The sequence below is a fragment of the Phocoena sinus genome, chromosome 11 (genome assembly GCF_008692025.1).
Source record: "Phocoena sinus isolate mPhoSin1 chromosome 11, mPhoSin1.pri, whole genome shotgun sequence".
In the NCBI taxonomy this organism is placed as follows: Eukaryota; Metazoa; Chordata; class Mammalia; order Artiodactyla; family Phocoenidae; genus Phocoena; species Phocoena sinus.
Genome location: NC_045773.1, coordinates 61,501,678 through 61,529,227, shown reverse-complemented (window position 1 = coordinate 61,529,227; position 27,550 = coordinate 61,501,678). Strand labels below are relative to the sequence as shown.

Below are 27,550 nucleotides of genomic sequence, written 5' to 3'. Positions count from 1 at the left end.
TTGATCTTTGAAAGAAAGAACAATTAAATGAGATTTTTAAACGTCATTAGTTTAATTGAAGTATAGCCAATCTCTGCTGTACAGCAAAGTGATTCAGTTACACACATATATACATTCTTTTTTAAAAATATTCTTTCCCAATATGGTTTATCACAGTATACTGAATATAGTTCCCTGTGCTATACAGTAGGAACTTGTTGCTTATCCATTCTAAATGGAACAGTTTGCATCTACCAACCACAAACTCCCGCTCCATCCCTCTCCCTCCCCTCTGGTGATCTAGTGGTTAGGATTCAGCTCTCTCAACAAATGCTTCTTGAATGAAATGTTTTAGCATTAGATGGTCACCAAGTTCACTTCCATCAATGAGAGTCTTCAATTCTGTACTTACAATTCCTAAAAACTCTGGGAGGCTAAGATAGAGGTGGAAATAGTCTTTAAATTGCTTTTCAATCTAATTAAGACTTTACTGGGAAGAGTTTTTTGGTTCAGACAATATTCCTTCTGTTCTTTCTCTCCAGACAGACTCTTTGTTTACTTCTGAGCACATGGCCTAGTCATTAGCATTTGTTTAAATCTTCCAGTAACTGGATACTCAGAGCAGGGCTGTTTAACTGACTTGAATGATATTTCAGGGGTTTATTTTTCTTCATCTGTACCTCACTAATTTTGTGTATCAAGGGTTAAATAAGGGTTACATGAGCTTATATGTACTTTTGCTTGATTATTCACTCATAAAGGTAGTCCACATTCTCCTATTAAATTTAGAACATTGTTCACTAACAAAATAGTCTCTTTGTTTTCCTTCTAGATAACATGAAAGAGGACAATAAATTCAAGTGGAATCTAACTACTCTTTCCTATCATGGTAATGTTTATAAATTGTTATTTTGATCTGCATTGTAAATACTGGACAATATAATTTAAAATGTAGTTACTAGGTTTCTTAAAGATATGTCATTACAAAATAAATTGTGTGGATATTTTTATCATTCTAATACTATGAAGTGCAACAAAATCAAATCAACTATACTCCAGTAAAATTTTAAATAAAAATATAATTTTTAAAAAACAAAAAAAGGCAACAAAATCGTTGCATTTCTTCCACTCATGTGACATCTGTTTTGCCTATCCATCGTTTATTCATAGTTACGCTGAAGAATACTTTACAATTAACACCAAAGACCAGGTCTTAATTAAATTTCATAGATATTTTGATCACTTAAATTAAATTGAGGTCTTTTTGTGTATATGGATGTGTTGGGGGCGGGGCATTCACACATACCTGTGTTTTCCAGAATGTGAACATTTTTATATGTTGGAATAGCTACAGCCTTTAGTCAAGATTTCCCCCCCAAATAAAAAGTGCAACAGAACAAGAACATTTTGATTCGAGCCACTGAACGCACCATTAGCTATATAGCTGAAATGCAATTTCTGAAGATTTACTGTTTACATTTGAGAAACCTGGGCTCAAGAATTTTTTTCTGCAGCTCAGTTTTGGCCCTACACACTTCCCATCACTTCTGGATCACAACACGTAGCCAGTGTAGATGAAAGACGATGCAAATAGTCCACTATTCAGGTCCCAGTAAGTTCATACTAACTCTAAGGGGGAAAAAAAGGAATGTTTGCCAAAAATAACACATGGGCACATCATTGTATTTTGCTCATGGACTTCTCACAGTGTTTTGCAGATTCTGCATGTACAGCTTTTTGTTTACTTTTCTACGACCTGGGCATATCATTGCTTTTAGGAATCAGAGGGATCAGGTCCTGTTTGGAAGTGGCGGAGGAGTGTGTGGCGGATGTGCTCTGTAACACACAGTTGGCCCTTTACCTGAAAGCTTGCTCAGCAAATGGAAACCTGTGTGATGTGAAACACTGCCAAGCAGCCATCCAGTTCTTCTACCAAAATATGCCTTTTAACACTGCCCAGATGTTGGCTTTTTGTGACTGTGCTCCTTCTGATGTACCTTGTCAGCAGTCCAGAGAAGCTCTTCACAGCAAGCCATGTGCAGTGAACAGAGTTCCAGCCCCAACTTGCCTCGATATAATTCACAGCTGCCAAAATGATGAATTATGCAGGTGAGTAAAAACACACATACCTTACTTTCTGATTTTGGCACCTTATTTGTTACAGTCTAGTCCCAACACTTGATCTCATTACATTAGCTAGAGTTCCCACCATCATTCAACATGATGTAAATAAAGCCAGACAATTCATAGTTTTGAATCCATAGTACATGTGTAGTATCCTTTTCGAAATTCAAATGCAGAATATGTTTTTGGAATAAAAGAAATTCAGTTTGTCAGGATTGGGTAGTCATGAAATAGCATTATTAAAATTTCATATTCAAGTGAGACTCATGAATTGCTTAATAGACCTGTCTTGTATGTTAATTTTATTATTGTTTTTTGGGGGTGTGATTATATAAGGCTGTTAAATGTCATAGAATTTTGACGAGGTGACTCTTTAAACTTCAAAATAAATATTTTGTGTCTTAAGCTGGAGATGAGGAAAGAGCTAAGTTTGGATTTCCCCAACACACGTGTGCCATGGTGTCAGGAATGCACCCTTTTTCTCTTCTCAACCTCTCACCCTTAATTCTCGAGGCGATGATGTTAGTCATGTATTTGTTTATTCAAAAAATAATTACCAGGGGCTTCCCTGGTGGCGCAATGGTTGAGAGTCCGCCTGCCGATGCAGGGGACACGGGTTCGTGCCCCGGTCCAGGAAGATCCCACATGCCGCGGGGCAGCTGGGCCCGTGAGCCATGGCCACTGGGCCTGCACATCGGGAGCCTGTGCTCCGCAACAGGAGGGGCCACAACGGTGAGAGGCCCGCATATCGCAAAAATAAATAAATAAATAAATAAATTACCAGGCACTTACTACTATTTTAGGCATCAGGGTACAAGATACAAAAATTTCTGCCCTGTGGAGCACACACACACACACACACACACACACACACGCAATAAGGGGAAATGTGAATGGGCAGAAAGAGTGAAAGAATTGCAGTACAAATGGGGTGGCCCCAGTAGAGACATTTTATCAGAGTCGAATAAGTGAGAAAATGAGCTTGTCTCAGTAAATATCGGAAAGAAGAGATACCAAAAAAAGGACGAACCAGTGCTGAGGAAGAAATGTGTGTGGCATGATCTCAGGCAAGGAGGGTAGAGTGCACAAGGGGAAGAGGAATAGAGAATGGATTTACTCAGAGAAATAAGAGCGGTACTGGGAGATTTTGAGCAAAGGTGTGAATGATGTGCTCACTTGTTAAAATATCCACTCTGGCTGCTAGTTGAGACTAGACTTTACCTTTGCAGGTAACTCCTCCTGGAAACCATAAATTGAAACCAACAACTTGGCTTTCTCTTCTCCTCACTGTGGTCTTCGTTAGCACATTTCCTTATATATTCAAGGTGAATTGATCTTTTGTGTGGTAAGAAAGCCACAGTTAAGTGAGCCTCTTTGGACATGAGTCAGAAGATGGAGGAAAGAAAGAGGATACTGAATAAACTTGATGAATCAAAACTACCTGTAACATTGATATTATCACATTAAAGGAGCTTTATTTAACAACCAGCATTAATTGGGATGAAGCTTCTGCTTCTTCTTGGGATAATTATCCCAAGAAATTCATATTAATTTCTTTGCCCAGTACCTTCTATTAGGGACTATTTTATTTAATTGTATTTAAATGAATAAAACTCCATATATAGCAAATTCCTTTAAAGGTCAAAATAAACATTTAGTGTGGAGAAGTGGCTAGGTGTGATAGCTCAGGGCAAGATTTGTCACATTTGTCACTTTGCTTGAACTACTGGCAAATGAGATTTAATGACATCACTTCCTGAATGGGCTGATTCTTGGTGAACTGCTTTCCTTCCGCCTTTTAACTATCCTCACACATTTAGTGTCAGGCATTCCAACTTGCAAAGTAGCTGCAGATCTTGTAAACATTTGTCAAAAAAAGAGAACTGCTTCCCTATAGCACACATTCTGTAAGATAAAGGGTAAAGATCTCAGCAGAGTGCTAAACTATTTACTATTTTTTTTTTTTTGCTTCAACTTATATAGAATGTCAAAGTTCTTAAGAAAGTTTTATTTGCGGATCTTTTCCTGCAAATGTTTATCAGTTATTTTAAGTTTTACTAATTATTTCTCTTGAATGAATAATAAAATTAATAATAAAAATATTTTTTACAATGAAATTAAAAATTTTCAAACTCATTTATATCTCAAAAATCCTTATTCAGTGTACTATTGTATTTCATTGATTCAAAGATGCAAAATTTTTGCACATTTTAATATCCCTAACATGTTTGGAATGCGTCTTAAGCCCAGTGACCAAAAACAAAAAGTATTAAATTAAAACAATAGCAACTGCCAACAAGTGATTTTAGTTGTAATAAAATAATGGTATCTCCTATAATCAATGAAATGTGGTAAAAACATTTGATTGCATTATTTTTCTCATATCACAAATAAAATATTACTGTCTATCATCTATCTTCACTAGCAGTGAAACCAAATAACATTTTATCCAGCCAGAGGACACTTTTTTTTTTAAGTAATCCCTGTAAAAATGCCAGATGTCTCCATGGACGGTACCAAGATTTACCTGATTCCAGTGCCAGGGCCCCGGATATTCTACATCATTATCTTTGAGTTATTAGTATTCAATTTTCTCAGGATGATATATCTGAGTTTCCCTATTAAATACCATATTTTAATGTCGAGTGATGGGATCCACTGCTACAATCCTTGAGAAGCCCTGTGATGGATTCTGAAACACAAACTCTTGCATGAACCTCACTTTGGCATCAACACATCCTCAGACTGACTGATAGAGTTGGTGATTTTCCTCCACAAGGACGGCTGGGTTTCACAACCTCTCCAAAGTGCTTGGTGCAGGGTCTGGAACATGATATACTCTCAAAAGACTTCATCTCATTTCCCTCTACTTTTGAATATCTGTACTTACTTAATTTTTATAATGTTTTAATATACAGATACATGTCTCTTCTTATGTAATTCCTGTTTTTTATATATTAATTCAGGGAGTAAGGATTGTGTGCCTTTTTCTTTTCACCATGTGCAAATAGTCTCTGAATGAACACTTTATAGAGGTGATGGAAATATTATACAATATTAGTTGTCAAGATGAAAAGACAAATTCTATCATTTTCTCAAGCAGATTTTGCCTTAGGGAGATTTCCAGTATTTATATTAAATTATCCTTAATGTAATTCAGATGGAAAAAAAAAATCTCCAAAGAAAAACAACTTCTTCAGTGAGAATGTTAAGACTTTATCATGGATCTTTCCTGCAGAAGCCCTTATACACGGGGCAAAGCAGAGCAATTGGATTTGAAAATACAACTTCTGTCCCTGTGCCCGCTTACTCTTTTCATGATTGGTCTTGAAACTCCTCTGTTTATTTGAAAAGGCCAAAGAAGATGACATAAAGAACTAGTTTTTCAATTAATTTGCCCAATACAGATACACACTGGGAGGTGAGATTATATTTTGCCAATTATAAATGTTTAGGAATTTACAGGAAATTACAATACATTGTTTTTCCATATGTATGAATTCCAGAAAGTAGTGAAAAAAAGTAATTGCTTACAAGAAATTTTACCTACTTTTTAAAAGCAAAACTCCACAATAGACATATTTAAGTGCCAAGGAATATTCACAAAGTATGACTATATATTAGGTCACAAAGGCAAATGTAATACATTCTGTGTGTAGAAATTACACAGACCATATTCTCTTACATTTTACAATATAACCAGAAACTTATAGCAAAACTAAAAACAAAATAATTAACTCTATTTTAAAACTTACTCTTTTAAATACTTAATGGTTCAAGTAATAAACCAGAATAAGAAATTTCAGTATATCGAGAAAATAAGGATAATGAAACAGCTACACAGCAAAACATCTCAAACATAAAACAAAATTTCTATAATATAAAATATTTTGCCATATTTAATTTTTTCAAATAATTTAGATAGTAAGTATACCAAAGTATTTTTTATAATATTTTAATTTTTAATTAAATATCCTTCAGTTCATCATTTTTGCAAAATTTCACAACTACTTTTTTGAATGAAATAACTTTTATGAGGAGATAAATCATGCAACTTAAACTTTGTAAAACATATATTTAAGAAAGACTAAATGGCACCTGTCAACCTCATAGATGACAACCAATACTGCCAATGCTTACATCTAGATGACATCTTATATATAAAACCCTTAATTGCATTAAAGGAACATATTTGTTCTTCTGGATTCAGAATTATATGCTCAAAAACTTTGTAGTATTTTATTAAATATAAATTTTAATATATTAATTAATTTTTACCACTGTATTTAAAAGCTGATTCCTTTAAGATGACTTAAAATACAAGATTATTAAAAATAATGTGATTTATGGATTTAAGCGGAGTAACATCATGAAAGCAAATAAGCGCAGGACAAATGACGTGTACTCAGAGGGTTTTCATGCATGTTTGATGGTGACATATTCAAGACAGGGAAAAAATAATTATACATGATAAATAGGAAGATTAATATTCTTGGTTCCACTAAGTAGATATTTTCTTACTGTGAAAGTTCCAAATATGAAATTATTGTACACTATCCAGATTTTATTCAATGCTAATACAGCAAGAATGATATATGTAGTCAGAAAAGTTATGAATGGATATGATTCTAATGGATTATCTCGACCATTAAATAAACTCATGTTTTGCTTTAAATTAGCTCATGCTGCCAGAGAACCTCAGAGCATTTTGTTAACTCTAATTAGTCTGCCTAGAAATATTGAGAAAGAATACAGTACCTCCCATCCTGTGGGAAAAGTCTCTGGAAAAGTCAAGAGACTGTTCTGAAATCACTTGGTGGGAGTCAATGGCCAAATGCTAGTCTCAAAACCACATTCTGCTTCAGAAATTATTGCTAATAAATCTCACAAGGAGTTCTTACTACAAATCATTGCCCAGTGAAATAAAATTAGTAATGAAGGAAGAGTCATCCAGGGAATCCGAAACTTAACCTCTGCCTTTCAACACAAAAGGAAAATAATTCACAAGTTTTCTTCTGTACTCTCTGTTGGGATGTTTAAATGTACAAACTTAGTTTTCAACTATGTTTATAAGCATCTAGAAGGCATTTTGCTTTATGTCAGTCTTTCGTTGGGTGAGGCAACACTACATGTTAGTGTGAAATAATATTATTCAGAGACTAATTCCATTTCCTGACTCTTTCTAGGAGGCGCTATAGAACATTCCAGGCAAAGTGCTGGCAGCATGTGATAAGAAAGTGCCATGAGGATGAGACCTGCATCAGTACCTTAAGCAAGCAAGACCTCACTTGCTCCGGAAGTAATGACTGCAAAGCAGCTTACATTGGTACCCTTGGAACAGTCCTTCAAATGCAGTGCACCTGTAGGACCATTACCCAAAGTGAAGAATCCTTGTGCAAGATTTTCCAGCATATGCTTCATAGAAAATCATGTTTCAGTAAGTTACCCAATTGTGTATATATACATATATATACACACACACACATATATAATATATTTCTTATTTTTGTCTATACAGCACAAAGTAGTAATCCAGCACAGAAAATTTGGTCACAAAGTCAACTCTATGTTTCTAATTTTAAAATTTATTTTCTGATTATGCTTTGCACATTTGCTATTTTACTCTTTTATCTGCAAGTGATACATGTTGTTAATTTATATGATTGATCGCTCCTAGGTGTCACATTGATTTCAATATCAAGAGCCTAAAAGGTTTATCCTACCAGATAACGGAATGTAACAGGTATCTATTGCAAGTAACAAATCAACCCAAATCTTGGTGGCTTGAAATAATTATTTATTTCTTCACAATCCTTCTCACTGGGCTTGGCTCAGTTGGGTGGTTCTTCTGATGGTCTTGTTTGGGGTCTCTCATGAAGGTACAATCGTCTGGTGAGACCAAGGCCAGTCTGTTCAGGTGTTATTTAACAAGGACTGTTGGCTGGGATGGCGTGGTTCTCTTCCACATGACCTCTGCAGCAGTAGACCCTGGATCTTTCATGGTGATGGCAGCATCCCTAGCAGCTAATCCCCAGTGAACAAGTACTTGTCAAGCATCTGCTTCTGCTATATTTGCTAGTGCCCCACTGGACAAAGCAAGTCACATGGCCAAGCTCACAGTCACGGTGAGAAGGATGTGTATATCCAAAGCTGGATTCATCAGGGGGTAGTTAACAATCTACTATATGGCTGTCCCAACCTAAGTAAAACGTATTTACCCTTGGATTTAGTTATCTCCCCTTGGTCTTTAATATGTCTGCTAATCTACCTGTATGAGAGAATGGAAAACACATTTTCTAAAGTTATTATGTACAGTATTTTAGGGATAAGAAAACAGATTTAGGAATTTAAATAATTTGTCTACAGTCTCAAAGGGAACAAGTGGTTGAGAGGGATTTGGCTATAGGTCTTCTAGGAAAAAGCCTAACAATGTGATCACACACTAATTCAAGACCTCTCCATCATCTACCTTCAAGGTTAATCCATGCAACTATGTGAGTCCCAAAACATCCCCGGCTCATAAAACCCTAGGTGTAACCAAACCACAAGCACCATTTCCAGGAAGGAATAACAGACATTTATCATTTCATTGCAAAAAATCTTTATATTTATACAAATTTTGACAGATACATATCTGTATATATCTTTATATATATCTATCTAACTATAAACAGATACACACATTTTAAAAATTTTGTTCTATTTTTCTTTAAAGATACTAAAGCGATACACATTAGCCAATATGATCAAAATTGTGATTTGTTATGTATTAGGTAATAAACATACGACTCAGAGTGTATGGTTTGATTCCAACAGGGCTCTCTGTGGAATTTCTATAATTAGCACTACAGACGTATTTCAATTGAAATCATGATACAAAGAGGAAAATCGTATGATATTTGTTGAGTCATATTTTCTAAATAATCTTCCTCTTTGATTAATACTAAGTGGCTAATTCTGTTGGAACTAAAGATATTTGTAATGAATGGCTCATAACATTACAAAAGGAAATACCAAATAAAGTAACTTAAACCAACAACAATATATACAATTACACTATCATGATTATTTATAAGTGGTTTTTCCATATTAAATGGTGTCCGGGAAAAAAAATGTAGTTCTGCAAGTTAGTGGTAACCAATTCCTTGGGCATAAATTCCCTAAGAATGCCAGCGCAAGCAACCTAATTCTACTTCCAAACCGAGTTTTCTCCCATGTGTTTTCAATAATTCTTATGTTTTGCTTTCATTGTATTTGACTACCTATATAGAGCAAAAATACATATATATTCATGAAGAAACAGTAGAAATGGACACAAAAATCCATAAACATTGACATACTCTATAATGTTTCAGAAAAATAAAAATTCAAAATGATTCACTTTTCTTCACTCACTTTGGAAGACTAAACATGATGAGGTTTTCTCCTCAAACATTACTTACTAAAAGTAGGAATTTTAAGTGATGCGTTTATAGAATTAAAGGAACTTTAAAGGCCTTCTGTCAGGGTTCTGAGTACTTGAATTAATAGGAAAAGTTTCAGACAAAAACACAAATTAAATCCTTAGCCTGGCTAGTTCTAACAAACCCTCATCCCCTGCCCCATATACTTGGGAAGTGGTAGAACATGGAGATTTTTGAATGAACTCTAACCACTGCCTCTGACTTTTCACATCAGCCCAGCATGCTCACGCTTTATCAAAATGCACCTGTGTCTAACACATCATTGTTAATCAACTATACTCCAATATAAAATAAAAATTAAAAAATATTAGTACATTTTATCAACCTCTCAAAAAAAAAAAAAAAAAAACAGCTCTCATTACAGCTGGTTTCCAAAGCCCTTCACCTTCTCATTTTATCTGAAAGGGGCAGAACTGAATAGAACAGAGAGGACAGTTGGAGAAAATTTTCCATTTGTCACTTTTGTTTGGCTTCAAGTCATTGTTTTTCAAACTCACTTGACCTCAGACCACAGTAAGCAATGCATTTGACATTAGATTTTTACATGCTGTGTCTTCTGTTTTTTAAAAATTATTATTCTATTCCATTATATTTTTTTCAATGCTGACTACCTACTAAATTGACTTCATGATTCACTAATGTGCTGCTCTTGGAAGTTTGAAGAACACTTGCTTGAAACAAATCTGAAAGTCATCTACCTTGATGTATCCAAGTCAGAGTCTTATAATAATTATAAAAAATGAGAGAGTTGCTAGAAGGAGTGCTTATCTGGGGTCACATTCCTCATCTAACCTTAATCATTCCATGAGCTGGACAATATTATTTCTGCAGCTTTTCACATGGCAGATAAAGGCAGCTGAGAGGTGAGCTGGGTCACTTGGCTTCCATGTCCAGGATGCAGTGGATGCAGGATCCCAGCCCTGGCTGGTTGACTGCAGCCCACGGTGTTCTCCTGCCTCTAACACCATGAGGACAACAAGCTTGTGTTGGTTCAAGATGCTCCACAGCCCTCTCAGGCAGAACCTCTTTGTTCTCATCTCAGATCTGAGCTTTGAAAACATGTTGAAGAGCATGCCTCGGTTCCAGTCTGCAGGACCACATTTGGGCACTGAGCATCCTGAAGGTGCTGGGTATTTGGCCACCGACTTGCACTCACCTGCACAACTCTGCATCCACAGGCTCACTTCTCTCTGGCATCTGGCAGCCCAGAGCAAATTGTTGGCAGTTAGAGCTGAGAGAGGCATGAGAGAAACGGAAGAGAAAAAAATTGGTTAAGACAGAGAGGACCACAGAAATGGAAAGAATTAAGAGATTGGTGTTGCCTTTCCCTGCTACACTGAAAAATTCAATCTATAGATGTGTGTGTACCACATGCTGACAGGAATATTCTCTTTTCTCCTGGTGCAAAGTTGTCTTTTTATGCCAACTGTAGACAAATCTCTTAAAGAGGTTTGGAAATAAACCCATTCTGCCCCTGAAGGCTCAGCTTCTTTTTGAAGAATTATTTTTAAAAAGAATAAATACATAAAAAGAGACTACCTATTTCTATTAAATCCTATAGGGAGCAGAAAATATTATAATTGGGATACAAGCTTAAACAAAATTTAAAGAATATAGAAACAAAAATAAGTTAAATTCTTCCCCCAATCTCATTCTCTAGAGAGAGCCAACGTTTACAAGATTGGTGTACATTCTTTCTAACACTTTTTTTTTTTGCCTTGTAAGTATACGTACCTTATACATTTTGTACACACTCAAACAGTGCCTCCCTCTCCCTTACACACACACACAGATATTTTTTAATGGAATCAAACTATATATCCTGCTCTACAGCTCCCTTTTTAATTTAAAAATATATGATGGACCCATTTGCAAGTTTGTACACATATGATGGCTTTAAAGGCTGCATAGTAGCCTATATTTAGAGGACCAGCCTCTTCCCAATGTGTGTCTCTTTCTCATGATGGACTTCAAAGCCCTCTCCACTCAGCTGGAAAGAGGGTAAGACAGAATGCAGAAAGCAACATAGTCACAGAGGAGTATTTCATGGTTTGGTAGTGGAAGCCATGTACGTCACCTACACCCACGTCCTGCTGACCATGACTCAACCACATGGTCACAGCTGTCTGCAAGAAAGGTGGGAAACTGTAGTACAGTTTTGAACCAGAAGAAAAGGCAACTGTGGTTATTAGTTGACAAGTAAGACTCTGCCACAATTCACCCAATGTCTATTTCACTTTTCTGTCTACAAAGAGAATGTACTTACCCTTTCCCCAAGGGCGATGACCCAGTGTTTCCCAAATGTTCATCCAGTGACAGTCACTAGCTCAAAGACCTGGATCTTGGGTGATGTGCAATCCAGATGACGTAGCACCATGGAGTGGACAGGCAGCCCATGAACCAGAAAGAGCAGTTATTCCCTACCATCTCTCCAACACAAATAACACACACACAGACACACACACACGCATGCATGCATGTTATAGGTATATTAACAGGGACAGCATAACATCAATAAAGACGCCCATTCAAAATAAGGTAAAAAGCGAGAGTTATAGCACCCAGTAATGAAATCCTGCCTGGTAGTCATTTGAAGCCTCTCTGACAGATACCTGGGAAGAACCACACCTAAGGCTCCCATCTCGCCCTCTGGAAGCTTTTTCCTTATCCACCATCCTCCACAGCTGTATCTGCAGTAGGCTGGGGGAGAGGATGCCCTCCTTCTGGAACAGGAGCTCTCCTAGACCATATCCTGCTCATGAGTTTTGAGAGACTGTGAGTTGCTTTAACATTTAACAGTCACAGACTCTGCAAGCCAACCGGTGGCTTCCTTGACAACATAATCTCTTAAAAATGTGTTAGGTTTCTAATATATTTGCTTTCAGTCAGTTCCGTGTGCCAGTATCCACAATAAAAAAAGTGTTTTCTTGACTAGTTCCCAAGTCTGCCTTGTTGCCTGGCTTCTTTACCCCCATACCTCTCTCTCTAATGCAATGATTTAAGCTAATCTAAACAATGGACTTGAGTGAAAATGTATTCCCCTTAAACTGATTTTTTGCTGCATAGCTGAGCCAACTTGTTTAACTCAGAAATACTGGGACTCTTATGACTGGACAATCTTGTTCAGTCGTATCGCTTACTATTTGGGACCTAAGACAGTCAGCTTTCATGTCATAGGGTCCTCATTTTAACCTCTCTGATCTCTGCTTGAAAACCAGCAAGTTTCTACCTGAGCTCATATCTTTATTGTAAAACTCTGTACAATGCAGTCAAGAGGAATCAACTCACACTATCGCTCCATCTCTTTCAAGTGTTCCTGTTCCTTTTGGGACCTTCCAAGGTGCTTTGAGAAATGCATCTCAGAACTGTCTTCATGGCAGAAGGACAGGAAAGACATCCTTTGGATTCTGTGTCCCATTTCTCAGGGGTGGCCCCATGAACCTTGATTCCCTGGAAATTGTGTATAGTACATACATAAATGCTGAGTGGAGCCTAATGTCCATCTCATGCTGCAGGGACAGAAGAGCACTGAGGAGGGAAGAAGGAGGTGTCCAGGGCCAGACCCAAGGGGAAGCACTGTCAGGTTGCATCTGCACAAAGATGGACTAGGCATTGGAGGAAGTATTTGATGGTAAGGAGCAAAGGCAAATCCATACCCAGAATAGGTATAAATTCCAGCAGGAATGCATCACTGCCTTCTTCAGGGTGGAAGGGTTATGGTATCATCAGTCTGCCACCCACCTGCCAAACTGTGGGCGACATACAGGTTTCTGCTGTTGCTGGGCTGTTTGGCATTCAGCACTGGCAGAACTTTGATGGGCCGGCCTGAGGGAGAGGGAGTCCAGTCTGTGGGGCCATGCATGGCTGCCATCCTTGCCACCATATGCTCAGTGCACAGGCATTGCGTGGCTGAAGAGGGCATGCTTGGCCTCCTCTGGGCAGGTCACCAGTTGACCTGGTTGTTGAAGGTCTACTCCGTGGTGCATACTATCCGATCTGCCCACTTTGTGCTACTACCACAGGACCTTCCATATGCCTCTTCCCCTCATTCCCTTGTCTACAGTCTCTCAAGGACGCTCTTTCCATCTCTCTGATCAAGCAATCTACCACTGCCCACCAGTCTTAACTTCTATCCATGTCTGTCTCTGCAAAGTGGGCAATCAAGAGCACTGCTTATGCTCTCCCTTGGGGAGGATGTCCCCTCACCACTGGTCTCTCAGGCCACATCTAGGTGGGTCTGTGGTGTGACAGCTGTCCATTTAGTTAGCAATGATATCCTGTACTCACCTTTCTGGGAACCAATGACTTAATGAATTTCTTCATACCCAGCAGCATGTTAGGAGCTATATTTTAAATGGCAAATGGGCTCCTCCTACAGATGGTGGAGCCTTGCTCTAGAGTCCAAGGGGTCTGTGCTGTACCTCTATTAGGGCTTGCCAGAGATGCCATATGCATCCAGAGAGCTTGAATGAGATTAAGTGTATAAACTGCCTGTTACATAGCAGATATTCTATACATTTTAATCACCCTGACTTTAAATACCATTGTTGTTTGGCACTGGATTCAGGACTGGACTATTAGGTTTCTTTATCTGATGTTTAACAAAGGCTATACCCATGTTTAGGAGTTTCTATATGAATGTTTCGCTAAAGACAGCTGGTCCCCCAACTCTGTTAGGAACAATCTTTTCATTATTAATGAAGAGCCTGATGATCACAAAGACAACCCGCAAAGTACTGAGAAGATGGACGTGGAATTCTTGGCCCTCAAACCTGTTCATCCTTCAGAAATATCTAAAGGTTTGTTTAAAATATAGATATTTGACCCTAACCTCAATTATTCTAATTCAGTAGGCCTGAGGCAGAGCTCAGAAATCTGTATTAAAAAAGAAAAAATCACCCAGGTGTTTCTGATTTTCAACCAAGTTTGGGAACCACTGCTTTAATCCACACGTGGGAAAAACCCAGGCACTGGCCGGAGAACCCAGAACCTCTTTTAGCTCACACCTCTCAGGGAATGAGAAACTTCTATGCACAGAAAGGCAAGACTGATACCATGCAGCTCTTAAGTTGGCCTGCTTCACCCCAGTGCCTAAAAACACAGTTGGCACACATTAGCTACTCAATAAACCGTGAGTGGATGGATGGATGGATGAATGAATCAACTCTATCTCTATGGCAGCACTGCCTTCTGAATACCGTTGTTCTTTTCCCTCCTTATTAGACCTCTCGTCATAATATAGCTTTCCTATTAAGAGCCTCACTCATTTGTGTTTCCACTTAAGCTGGAATTTTCAATTCAAATATTTGAGCAAAAGAATCAGGAATTAATAAGACTGGGCTGCTACTGCCCACTTTAATAAAAACATTTCGGGCTCCTTATATTTTCCAATACTTTTCCTCTTCACAGTTCTACTTTCAAAAAGTCTGAATAGTGGGAAACTCTTTTACAGTTGATTCTTGTATGGTGTCAACACTGAAATAGGCAATTGGTTCTAACACATTTTTGCTCTTAAATGTGCGTTATCCCCTTAATGAACTCTAGGATACAGGAAGCCCTGTCTGTTAGTAACAAGGCTGAAAAAAGACAGTCTCCAATAGATATACAAAACTACCTGGCTTCTGTGAAATATTCATATAAAAACTCCTAAACATGTGAAATATTCATATAAAAACTCCTAAACATGTGTATAGCCTTGTGAGAAACTTGGGAAAAGAGCCCTCAGATTAGTAAGTATTTCTACAACTTTATTTCTTCCTGTAGCCATACTTCTCACCCATCTGTCTACTGAGGTCTCGTCTTAGATATCAACATTGCCAATAAGACTGTCTTACTTACTTGTCTCCATTCAATGGATAGATTATTTATTTCACTGTTTCATCTTGGCTTACAGTATTTCATCTGTCTATTCCCAGTGAAGGTCTTGATCTAAAAGTAACATTCCATTAATGAGCATTCTTATAGAAAGTCCTTTAAACACACCCGTTTAGGTATAGAAGTGCTTAATACATAGTTTTGTATATTTTTCCTAAACTGTATAACATTTTACACTTACTTTCAGGAAAATAATTTAAAGACTGTGCAAAGTGGATTAATAGAGGCTCAAACTCACTTTTGTCAATTCTTGTTTTAATTTTTATTGTCATCTTGTCAGTGGCTGTTTGAGAAAATAAGGTTATAGACTATAAATAAAACAGTGAGCGAAGTGAATTGTGAAAGACATTTCCATTGCAAAAATCTCTCTCTCTCTCTCTCCCCCTCATATGCTCACACATATGCACACAGACACACAACACACACACACACACACACACACACACACACACACACACACACACACACCTTCTCTTATAGCCAATTCATATAGGTTGGTATTCCAGGAGCTTTATGTTAAGTTTTGGCTTTAAATAAATCACTTCATCTAGCCAAAACCACTGACTTTTTCTTGGTTCCCACACAAAACTCTAATTCAAGTCCAGTTTCCTTCAAATTCAGTCCAGGTGCTAAAAAAATCTCTTGGTTTTCCAAGGAACATTCAACATAATTTCTCTACTCTGTATTCATATTTATAACATAGCCTCTAAATTGTCCAGTATTTTGTATTTTCGGGATTAAAGTGGCTCCATGGTGAATTTGTAGTACATCCAATTCGTAGACACTCACTTATAAATGTATGTTTTCCTCTTAAAAATTATTCCTTTAGGAACCTGTTTTTCATTATTTGCAAACTCTTTAGAACTCTTTAGAGAACAGGCATGTGTGTTATAAGTTAGTAACATAAAGAATAATAAAAACAAATAAACCATTTCTTTAGAATGACTTAAGTTACCACCCAATGTAAAAAAAATCAGATCCATGGTAAACTGTAACTCTAGGCTTTTATGCTACTTAGAATTCTGGGTATTTCTTTGGCTCTGGGCCTCAGAGGTAAATCAGTGCATTAAACCTTTATTAACTTTCAAACCTAAAATACACACAGAGCTTTTTTCACTTCCCTTCTTCCTTGGTCCCAGCCTTGATTTTTTGGTTAAAAACCATGATCAACAACAATGCCTCTAATAGTCAGATCTCATGTTTGGAAGTGTTAATAGACCTTATTCTAGAGCCTAGTCTTAGAGAGGCAAAATGGCACCAGCATGCTGGGCTTGGATAATTTCTCCATCATTTACAGGATAAGTAACTGTGAACAAGTTACTCACTTTTGGCCTCAATTCCTTTTCTGTGAAATGGAAAATCAATGTTAACCCAGAATGTTGGTGCAAAGATTATATCAGTTAATTCATGTAAAGAAATATTCGTAACAATAGTAAAATTCAGCAAATATAAACTCTTACTATAGACTTTCAGGGATTTGGAGAATCACACAAATCAATAATTTTTGCATAACCATTATGATGTCACACAGATGGTGTGGGAAACAGACTAATTTCCAGAAGTTCTAAGGTGTCATATTTTCTCAGAATAAGTGACTTCTTAAATATATGTTTGAATGATTTTAGGTCAGATGATGAAGTTGGACATTTGATCTTAAACTTTAATGTGTATAAAAATTACATAGTTTCTAGTTAAAATGCAGGTTCTGATTCAGTTGTTCTGGGTGAAGGCCTGAGATTGGCATTTCTAACAAGCTCCCAGGTGATGTTAATGCTGCTGGTCCAGGGATCACACTCTGAGTAGCATGGATCTAGACAATCTCTCAAAGACCTTTAAGGAAAAAAAAAAGTATAATTTAATAAATATCAAATAACTTACATATCTCATAACCTGTCTGCTACTAAGAAACAGATCAACCTAATCAGCCTGGTATACTGTGTCAATCTAGTAATCAGTAGGCATCATAGTGTCATGAAAGATTCCAAGCAGATGTCCTTATCATTCCTAAAACTTTTATTGAGATAGTGGCTTAGAGCAGTGTTTCTCAAACTTTAACTGCAAGAGAATCACCTACAGTGCTTGTTAAACACATTGTTGGGTTCCAGCCCCAAAGTTTCTGATTAAGTAGTTCTGAGATGAAATTAGGGCATCAGGTGTTGCAGATACAGCTTGTCTGGGTACCATACATCAAGAATGTCAACCAAGAAATGCTGAACGCTGCAAGTAACAAAAAGAGTTTGTTTGCGGTCTTAAGCATTGCAGTCTTGGAGGCACTGATTCGTGTAGCAACTCAAATGTGCTCTGAGGGAAATAGAAAATGGTCATGTTCATAAAGGCAACAGACAAAGATATCCCAGAGAAGTTACATAGGTTATTTTTAAAGAACTACAGGTCGACATCGGCAGGCTTTCAGCCACTTGCTGGTAGTAGATTGGCTGCTAAACTGTTATCTCTAGGGAGTAAAGAAGACAGGTTCCAGGTGGTCTCAGGATGCCTGGGTCAAAAGTATGTTGCATTCAGGGCTGGATGTGTGTTTCACTTCCTTAATGGCCTTCCATCTCCACTTTAGGTCCCTTTGACGTAAGTGACTACATTTTGCTGTTCATGGTCCACAAGAACACTGGCTTGGAGTACTTATTGCATTGATTCTTTTCTGAAGTCAGCCAAAGTCTACCAATGTTTTCTTACATGAGTCATCTATATAAGCATACACTATCTGCATTGGAGGAGCTTCAACATCGGTTGTTTTGAGATACTGTGACATTGTGATTTAGAATAAGCAATGCATATAGCTGTCCCTCAGTATCTACAGGGGATTGGTTCCATCTAAAATCCATGGATGTTTGAGTTCCCTGCCTAAAATGGTGTATCAATAGTATTTGCATATAACCTACACACATCCTCCCATATACTTTAAATCTTCTCTAGATTATACTGTTCTGAAACAAATAGACAGATATTTCTTCCACAAAGATGGGTTTATTAGGGATCAGCAGAAAGTTGAAACTTGGGGTCTACAATCACGGCAAGCCACATGCAAGTTCCCAAATGGGAAGGGAAGGAGAAGGTTTTTACAGAAGGGGAAAAGGAAATCGGGAGGGCTGCAGTAAATAGATTCCATGGCTTTTCATTGGCTGAGTCCTTGCCAGGAAAGAAGGGGAGTCTTCCTTCTTGTGTGCCTCTGCTATTGTAATAGCGTGTTAGAACTCCCCATTCTGCTCTCCCAACTCTATTTAATTGAGGTTTTTGGTTTTTATTTTTTTTATATTTTTACAATTACTTATAATACCTAACAATGTAAATGCTTTTGTAAGTAATTGTAAATACAATGGAAATGCTATGTAAAAAAATAGTACCAGCATGCATCAAATTCAAATTTTGTTTTTTGGAATTTTCTGGAATGTTTTTCCAAATATTTTCAATCCTCAGATGTAGGACCCAAGATACAAGGGTTTGGTCTCTACTGTATTTGGTCTTCAAACTGGACTCTGCTCCTGGCACAGAACTCCTAAAACCCTATGATAAGAGCAATAAAGGTGTCCTTTGTTATGTTAATGAGGAGACTTTGGGAAAGCCCTTAGGTAATCTGAATAAGGGGCTGGTGGCCAGGGAGCCAACCAAGAGATTAGAGGGTTGGAACTTCCAGCACCACCCCCACAATCTCCAGGGAGGGGAGAGGGGCTGGAGGTTGAAATCACACCCATGATTTAACCAGTCAATGATTTAACCAGTCATGCTTATGCAATGAGGCCTCCATAAAAACCCAAAAGGACAGAGTTTCTATAGTTTCCAGGTTGGTGAGCACATGGACGTGATGGAGAGTGATGCCTGGAGAGGGCTTGCAAGCTCCGAGCCCTTTCCCCACACCTTCCCCTATGCATCTCTTCCATCTGGCTGTTCCTGAATTATATCCTTTCATAATAATCTGGCAATCTAGTAACTAAAATGTGTCTCTGAGTTCTGTGAGGCACTCTTAGCAAATTAATTGAGCCCGAGGAAGAAGTCCCGGGAACCTCTCATTTATGGCTAGTGGGACAGAAGTACAAGTAACAATGTGGACTTGTGTGGGGTGGAGTCTTGTGGGACTTTTGGAATCTGACGCCATCTCTGGGTAGATGGTATCGGAATTGAATTGAATACTATAACACTTCTCTGGTGACCCAAGAATTGCTTGTAGATGTGCAGATCGCCTGCCCATTGGAATTGGTTTCAGAACCAAAAAAAAAGAAAAGAAAAAAATGCCATCCCTAGAATCGTGATTCCTAAGTGTGTTTTAGTTTGCTTACCAAGCCAGTGGAACAAAAGATCTCATCACTTCCCATTTATCCCCATGCGATAAGATATCCCCAGAGTCAACAGCAAGAGGTGCTGGTTTTGATTAAAGAATGGTGAGGTGATGCCTGTTTCTTATTATGAATAAATTATTAATATACCCCAGATGTATTAGGACCAAGATTGTCATGTTATAAATATGAAAAAGCAAACATGGATCCCTGGAGGAAGTCTCGTTGGTCCCACAATTTCATTGTCCACAGTGATAACCACTGATGTGATGGATAAAAGTCACAAGTCAGAAAACCTCAGAACAGTGTCATCACTTGAGTTACTGCACACTACACCCAATATTCAGAAAATAGTGCAGAACTGAGTGAAATTGTGCTTGGAGGTGAAGAGTAACCACGGGGAAGGGGGGGATCAGCTGGATAAGGTTACTTGTTTGAAACTCCAAAATGAAACCTGAATGTATTTGAATAAGTCATATTTCCCACACTAACCTCCACACAGAAACATCTCAGGTTCCCTAAGTTCATTATCGAAAATTAGTCCTTGCCCCCGATGCTGAATGAGAGTAACAAGGACTAGGTTTTGAGGACAAAGGAAAGAGAAATTTATTGATTCGCCAGCAAATGAGGAGGGTAACAGACTAGTGTCTTGAAAACTACCTTCCTGCCTTCTGGGGAGAAAGCAGGAGTCTTAAAGGAAATTCTTGGGTTTCTATGGTTAAGATGAGAGAAACAAGCAAAACCAGCAAGAATGCCCACCCATGTTAATCAGTAACAAAGAATGTAAGTTTTTGTTCCCAGCAATGGAGGGAGGGACGGGCAAAACAGTTTCATTTAGAAATCATCCATCAGTTTCATCCTTGTGACCCGTTACAAGTTCGCCCTAGATTTGCCCACCCTCCCAAGGAGAGCAGTGAGTAAGTAAGACTCAGTTTCCAGGTTTGACTACGTGGGATGCTCGAACCTCTCTGATGGTGGCCTTGGGCTGCCCTGGAAGGCACCATCTTTAGAATAGGGATGTGGAGCCTATAGATGAGGTTTTCCTGTGCATTTGGCTCTATTGACATCACTTGTTACAGAAAGCAATGGCTATCAGGTGTTGGTGCTCTCCAAGCACGTTATCACCTGCCTCAAAGAAACTGCAGAAAGAATGACTGATGGCCAGAAGCAGATTCCTACAACAGGGTGTTAATATTGTCAGGATCTGGACCAATGCTTGAAAATAATCCTCCCATTTGACAAACTACAAAGAACATTTTAATGGATATGTTTGCCAATTCACCTCAACAATGTGAAATAATAACATGGAGAAAACTGAAGTGATATAAGATACAATATCCTTAAGATGAAGATTTAGGGAGAGGAATAGATTGAGAGTTTGGGATTGACATGTACACACTGCTATATTTAAATAGATAACGAACGAGAACCTACTGTATAGCACAGGGAACTCTTTTCAATATACTGTAATAACCTAAATGGGAAAAGAATTTGAAAAAGATTAGATATATGTATATGTATAACTGAATCACTTAGGCTGTACATCTGAAACTAACACAACATTGTTAATCAACTATAGTCCAATATAAAATAAAAATTTAAAAATAATTTAAAAGAAAGATGAAGGTTTAATAAACATCTAAAAATACTGCTTGCCAGTTTAAAGCTGTCCCCTGGCTATGGACACTAGCTTACTTATCTTTTATTTCCTTTGAGCCTTATGACCTTATTGAGGGCTTACTGTGTGTTCAACACTAGTCTGTTCATTTGATGTCTTGTTTAATTAATTTGTATAAGCAACAGATGAAGGAGATTCTTGCTCTTTCATCAAAGAAAAAGTTGGGGCACCCAGAAGTTAGTAACTTGCCCAAGGTTCCACAGAAGACAACAGAGGCAGAATTTAAACAAGGCAGTTTGGGGTACCAGAAATTGTGATTTTTAAACAACCATAATGTACTTCTCTCATGTAATGATGTGAAATTTATAATTGTCATTGATTATAAATGTTACGTTTCCCAGGGAACATGTGTATAGAACAAAAGCATCCTTGAAAGGGTGTTTGCTGGAAAGGGAGTATGTTGTAATGTAAAGAACAAGAGCTTAGGAAACAAGTTTGATCCCTAATGCCCTAAGTGGTATGGAGGAAATCAGTTATACTCACCCTAGACCTCAGGTTTCTCACAAATTAAATTTTGGTAACAGTTTAACAGAAATAGATGATCTTTGATATTAGATGTGCCCTGATATTCTTGGATTAGGTGACATGATATTTGAAGCCAATACCTTTTTGGCAAACCTCCCTGCTGCCTATGTATAGGAACAGCTCTGGAGAGATTTTTTTTTTTTTAATGCCAAAAAGATGAGTAGTCTGCCAAGAATTTTCCTTCCTATGATTATACTAAAACCTTATGAAAGCATGTATCCTTTCTTTCTTTGCCCTTGGAAAAAATGCTCATTCTTTCAGAGATCTAAGTTGAGATTTGGAGTAAAAGGGTTTTCCTCTAGTGTTGAATTACCTTTTGTTGCTTTGTTTTCCAAATTCTAAATAGCTTTATAAATAATGTATCCCAGGCTTAGTAAAAAATCATCATACTATGTGTTTCTTTGTTTCTATTCCTTATAAGTTTAAATCTATAAAATTACATATTTTCAGTGAGGAATGTGGTAATTTTCACTTAAGACAGTCAAGATAGGATGTGAAACTTTTGCTATATACAAATCCAATAAGTTAGTCATTATTTGCCACTCTGACCAGGCACGTGTGTGTGTGAGTTTAAGTGAATGTGTGTGTGTGTTGGCTTTTGTGTTTGGAAGTACTTGTGTGGAGGGAATCATTAGCTGGTTTAATTGGGGTAATTTAAAATCAGGTTTCAGAGAGACACACAACTTCTCATCTCTGAAGATCTGACTAAGAGAGACATCAGACCTGGTTGTACCTTCCATTTTCATTGGCTATTGTTCCGATCAGATACTCTATGGAGTAACCTGGCAGATTTCTTTTAGGAACTTTCAAAATTCAAAACTCCCTTAAGGGAAGCGACATGGGGTAGGGGGGTTTTCCCTAAAGATGTAGCCCATTCCAGTGGAGACAAATGTTGGCTTGAGTTTCACCACTAGGTTTACTTGCATGCAAAAGTTCCCAATAAAATCCAGCTGGTTTAAATTTTGTCTGCAGACCTGAAAACCAGCAAATTTGGCTTGGCTTTTTATTTTGCAAAAAATGCTTCACACAGCTATAATCTGGAAATACTGAAGTGTCCAAACCCTCCACAGAAACAACAGAACAGCTGTCCCCTACCTTCACTTTTTCCCAGCTCTATCCTTAAAGGCTTAGGTGTTAAGGGAGGGGAAAAAACTCTGCCACTGAGCATGATTCTATGAATCATCCATGACTACCTTTGTCGTTTGCTCTAAACCAAAAAGGAAAGATTAAAGAGTTGCCATTGATGAGTGAGACAACTCACATTTTGGCAGCACTAGAGAAGGAAGGAACATTTAAGATCATGGAGGGAAATGAAACAACAAAACAATACTGTTACAATTTGAACAATCACAGACTCCAGTATGTGAAAGCACAGTGTTATCTTTTCCATTTTCCACCCTTATGCTTTCATTGGCTTCATATAATCCCCTTGTTGCCCATAATTGGGATGGAGTTAGTGCCAGAGCTACATAAAACAAGCAGTCTTTCCTTTATACTTTCTGTGTATCATGATTGTGTATGTGAAATCATAAAAATCATTTATTATGAGCATGTGTATTCCTGGCTTAAAGAGCCAAGTATTCTTGTGACAACAATATAATAGCATCAAATGTATTCCCATAAAACACCACATGTGGACACTTAATAGTTATTGCCCTGGCACCTACATGCTGAGATATCATCTTAAAGGAGGACTTCTTCAAAAAAACAAATGTTTGGTACTTACACAGATAAAATCCCCTAAGTGAGACAGGTTAGTAAGTGGTAAAGATTTAAGAATCCATTGATAATGACAATCTTTCATCTTCTGTTAGTGTCAGATTGTCTCAAACCATCTTCTCAAGTTCTTTTCATGGGTCAAGAAGACCCTTTACAGAATTGCAAACATCAGTAAATATTCTTTCAATCTCAAAGTTGCAAGAATGCCCTAACACTACATTGGTATCTAGTAAACATAATTCTTATTCTTCTCACCCATTACTCTTTGGAAAGCATTTACTGGGGGTTTGTGGTACAAATCACAGTAAACAAATTGGTTTTCAAACTAGGTAAAGAGTGTGGAATGGATAAAAGCTGATTTGTTGGGCAGTGTGAGTGTTTGGTGATGTTTTTAAAGTGTGTGTCTGTGACAGAGATTATTCCCACTGTCTCTTGCATTTCTGCTGGCTTCCAGCTTAGGGTGGAATGGCTTCCTTTGGTTGCCACTGACACTGAACACTGGGTGTTCCCAATTTGCAATACACTCAGAGTTTGCTAGAACTCTGGGACTGATGTTTTACTCTTGCATTAGTACCTGGGTCAGCTGTTCAGACACTGTAGGCATATGGTAGGACTTTCAAAGCAACTCAACTTCAGAAAGAGGCCAGAGCCCACTAGTCCCTGATGGTACATCTACTTCAAGTGGGAATCAAGGCAATCTGAAAAGGAGGGAAGCCATATAAATCAGACTGTAGAGCTTTCTTTAAAGGGCACCTATCTTAGGGATACACTGCTGTGTGTCCCTGAGGTCTATGTAAGAAGATGCTGTGGGTGATGTTTAAGCTTCCAGACCAGCCATTATTCCATACCTGCATCTCAAGTCTCTCACTCTTCCTAGTGTAGCAGACAGCCTGAAATGTACAATGGTATTTGTTTTGAAGTCCATATGGTAGTTATTACATTAAGAATGTACACTAAGCATATGTCTACAATCCTAATAGCTCCTTCCAACACTTCTACATGGCTGCATCAACCCAGTTAATTTTTCTCACTGTTCTTTGGCCCAAACTTCCATTCCAACACCCCTCCTCTACAATGGAAATATTGTTGGTTTTAATTGTTTTTGTTCTTTTAATGCTGCCAAGGTAGCTGAAAGGGAACTTGTGAGGTGGTAAGGTCTCTTACTGATCCAAATATAGTTATCTTCCATTGGTAAAACTGGCTTGGCAGTGGACTATCCCTGTATCTGGCCATGCCCACCCATTCCTGTTTTTTTCAAAGCTGGGATCTATTAAAAACATAATTCTCCAACCTCTTCCTCTCTTCCTCTCTAACAACTTCTATTCCACTAGCTCACAATAGTGTGATTTACAATATTATCTGTTTCTTTCACCTCCAAAACCATGTGTTTTCTACTCTCTACCAACGGTTCTCTATCCTGACCATAACACTGAAAGCATCTAGAGAGATTTTGAAATTAAGAATGCCTAGTACTTTAATTCTCTCTTCTCTCTTGACCTATTAAATCAAAAACCTATAGTGATAAGGCCAAGGAATCTAATTTTAAATGCTCCATAGTTAATACTTATATGCAACCACAATCAAAACATACTTTTCAAATTTAAAAAAATTGTAGGTTCTATGTGGACCCTCTGCAATATACTTTATATGTCTTGTCTCACTTAATCCTCACAACAAGTCAATAAATGTTATTATCCTCATCAAATAGAATAGGAAAGTGGGTACAGAAGAGTTTTTTTGTTTAAGTACCTCCAGTCACACATTTAGCAAATTTCAGAGCAAGGACTTGAGTCTGTGGCTTGAAGCCAAAGGCTGGCCTCTTTCCACAATGCCATACTGCTCCTCACTGTATTGTCTGTATTTACTGGTAGCCTCTCTTTATTTTCAATTCTCATTATGTCTTTGTGGGATTATTTAATGTGAAGAAACAGCTGGAAAATCCATATTAACAAAGTCCTACTATCTTGTGTTGTAATGCAAGTCAAAGGAGTTTAGGAATAAAAATAATGGGGCCCTATTTAATTTGGGTATAATTTAATCCCAGTAGAGATAATGACATTGCATCTCATACTTATTTTTTAAGAATAAGGTGAACATGACATTAGTATTGGTACATGAAAGATAAGGAGAGACTGCATGACTATACATCCCATGGCCCCATATTTCCCCCAAAACAGAGGAAAAGCATTCTCATCCCCAAAATGAAGACCATTCTTCAATTGTCTCACCACCTTTCTCCAAGTGTCCTCTCCTCCTTTCTTACCTTTCTTTAACCTTTTTTCCCTTTTTTTTCTCCCTCTACCTACTATTCAATTGAGGAGTTATAAGAGAGGAGAGAAGAAAAAGAGGGTAATATTAATTAAGAGCTAACATTTGTCCAACAATTTTTCATTTGTGGTACATTATTACCCCTGAATTAGTCAGCTTTTACAGGGTTAGGCAGTTACATACAATCTCCAAGCTTCAGTGACTTACAGACCCAAAGACTGAGTCTAGGTTATGCCACATGTAGGAAGCTCTGGGCTGACAGCTGAGGCTCTGCTCCCCAATTTGTAGACTTAGGCTAAAGGCATGGCCACTCTTTGGAACATGACATTTTTGTGGTAGAAACAAAAACTAAGTGACGGAATCACTCAGACTTCTGCTTGAACATAACATACATCATTGCTGCTCACATATTTTTTTTTATAAATGTATTTATTTTTTATTCATTTTTGGCTGCATTGGGTCTTTGTTGCTGTGCATGGGCTTTCTCTAGTTGCGGCGAAGCGGGGGCTACTCTTCATTGCGGTGCGTGTGCTTCCCATTGTGGTGGCTTCTCGGGTTGCAGAGCACAGACTCTAGGCTCATGGGCTTCAGTAGTTGTGGGCAAGCAGGCCTCAGTAGTTGTGGCTCATGGGCTTTAGAGCACAGGCTCAGTAGTTGTGGCACACAGGCTTAGTTGCTCCACAGTATGTAGGATCTTCCCGGACCAGGGATTGAACCTGTGTCCCCTGCATTGGCAGGTGGATTCTCAAGGACTGTGCCACGGGGGAAGTCTCAACCGCTCACATATTTGACTAACTCAAGTCAAGGTCAAGCCCAACGGCAGGGGACAGTAAAACAGACTCTTCTCACGGAAGGTGGTTCTCTAAGCCACATGGCATTGGGTGGTAGGAGTTTAATTCATTACAGTGAAAGAGTGGATGAATCCTCCTACAAAATAATACAATCTGGGGGACTGATAAATTAAGAGTTTGGCATTAACAGATACACACTACTATATATAAAAGGGAAAAGCAACAAAGCCCTACTGTATAGCAAAGGGAAACTATATTCAGTATCTTGTAATAAAACCTATACTGGAAAAAATCTGGAAAAGGAATATATACATATATGTATATATATATATATGACTGAATCACTTTGCTGTACACCTGAAAACTAACACAACTTTGTAAATCAACTATACTTCAGTCTTAAAAATAATAAATAATACAATCTATCTCAACTCCCTTTCTACATGTGAGCAGCATGAGGCTCAGAAGGTTAAACTAACTTGTCCAAGGCTACTGCAGCCAGTGGATGACTCAGCTAAGATTGCGATGGAGTTCTGGTTCCAAAGCCAGGGTACTTTGCTATGAACAGTCAAGTTGAAAAGCAGAGAGGTAAACGTGGCAGTTCTCCCCTCTATGACTCTTTCATCTTTCAAGCCAAATCTATTCTGATACATCGTGTTGTCTCAAGAACCTAAGGGTCATCTTTGATTTAACTTTGCATTTTTAATATCAAATAAAACTCTAAATTATATAATATTATAAAATGATGTAATTTATTGAGCACTTATTTTGTGCCAAGCACAGTTCCAAACTCTCTTTATATATTGTCACATTTAATTTTTAATTAAATTTTGTGGTTGGCATTAT

The 27,550-nt window shown here is 37.8% G+C and overlaps 2 protein-coding genes across 2 annotated transcripts in view; both read left to right on the top strand.

Annotated features, from left to right (window-relative positions):
• The window catches only part of GFRAL (GDNF family receptor alpha like), a 35,883-nt gene extending 25,042 nt beyond the window's left edge, over nt 1-10,841 (top strand). The window contains exons 4-7 of the mRNA XM_032648900.1: nt 812-868; nt 1,758-2,088; nt 7,290-7,540; nt 10,609-10,841. Of these exons, the coding sequence (XP_032504791.1) occupies nt 812-868; nt 1,758-2,088; nt 7,290-7,540; nt 10,609-10,841 (872 nt within the window). The remainder of the gene's footprint in view (nt 1-811; nt 869-1,757; nt 2,089-7,289; nt 7,541-10,608) is intronic.
• A 791-nt stretch (nt 10,842-11,632) lies between these two features.
• The window catches only part of LOC116762146 (GDNF family receptor alpha-like), a 59,568-nt gene continuing 43,650 nt past the window's right edge, over nt 11,633-27,550 (top strand). Inside the window, 2 exon segments of the mRNA XM_032648899.1 lie at nt 11,633-11,703; nt 14,244-14,365. Of these exon segments, the coding sequence (XP_032504790.1) occupies nt 11,633-11,703; nt 14,244-14,365 (193 nt within the window).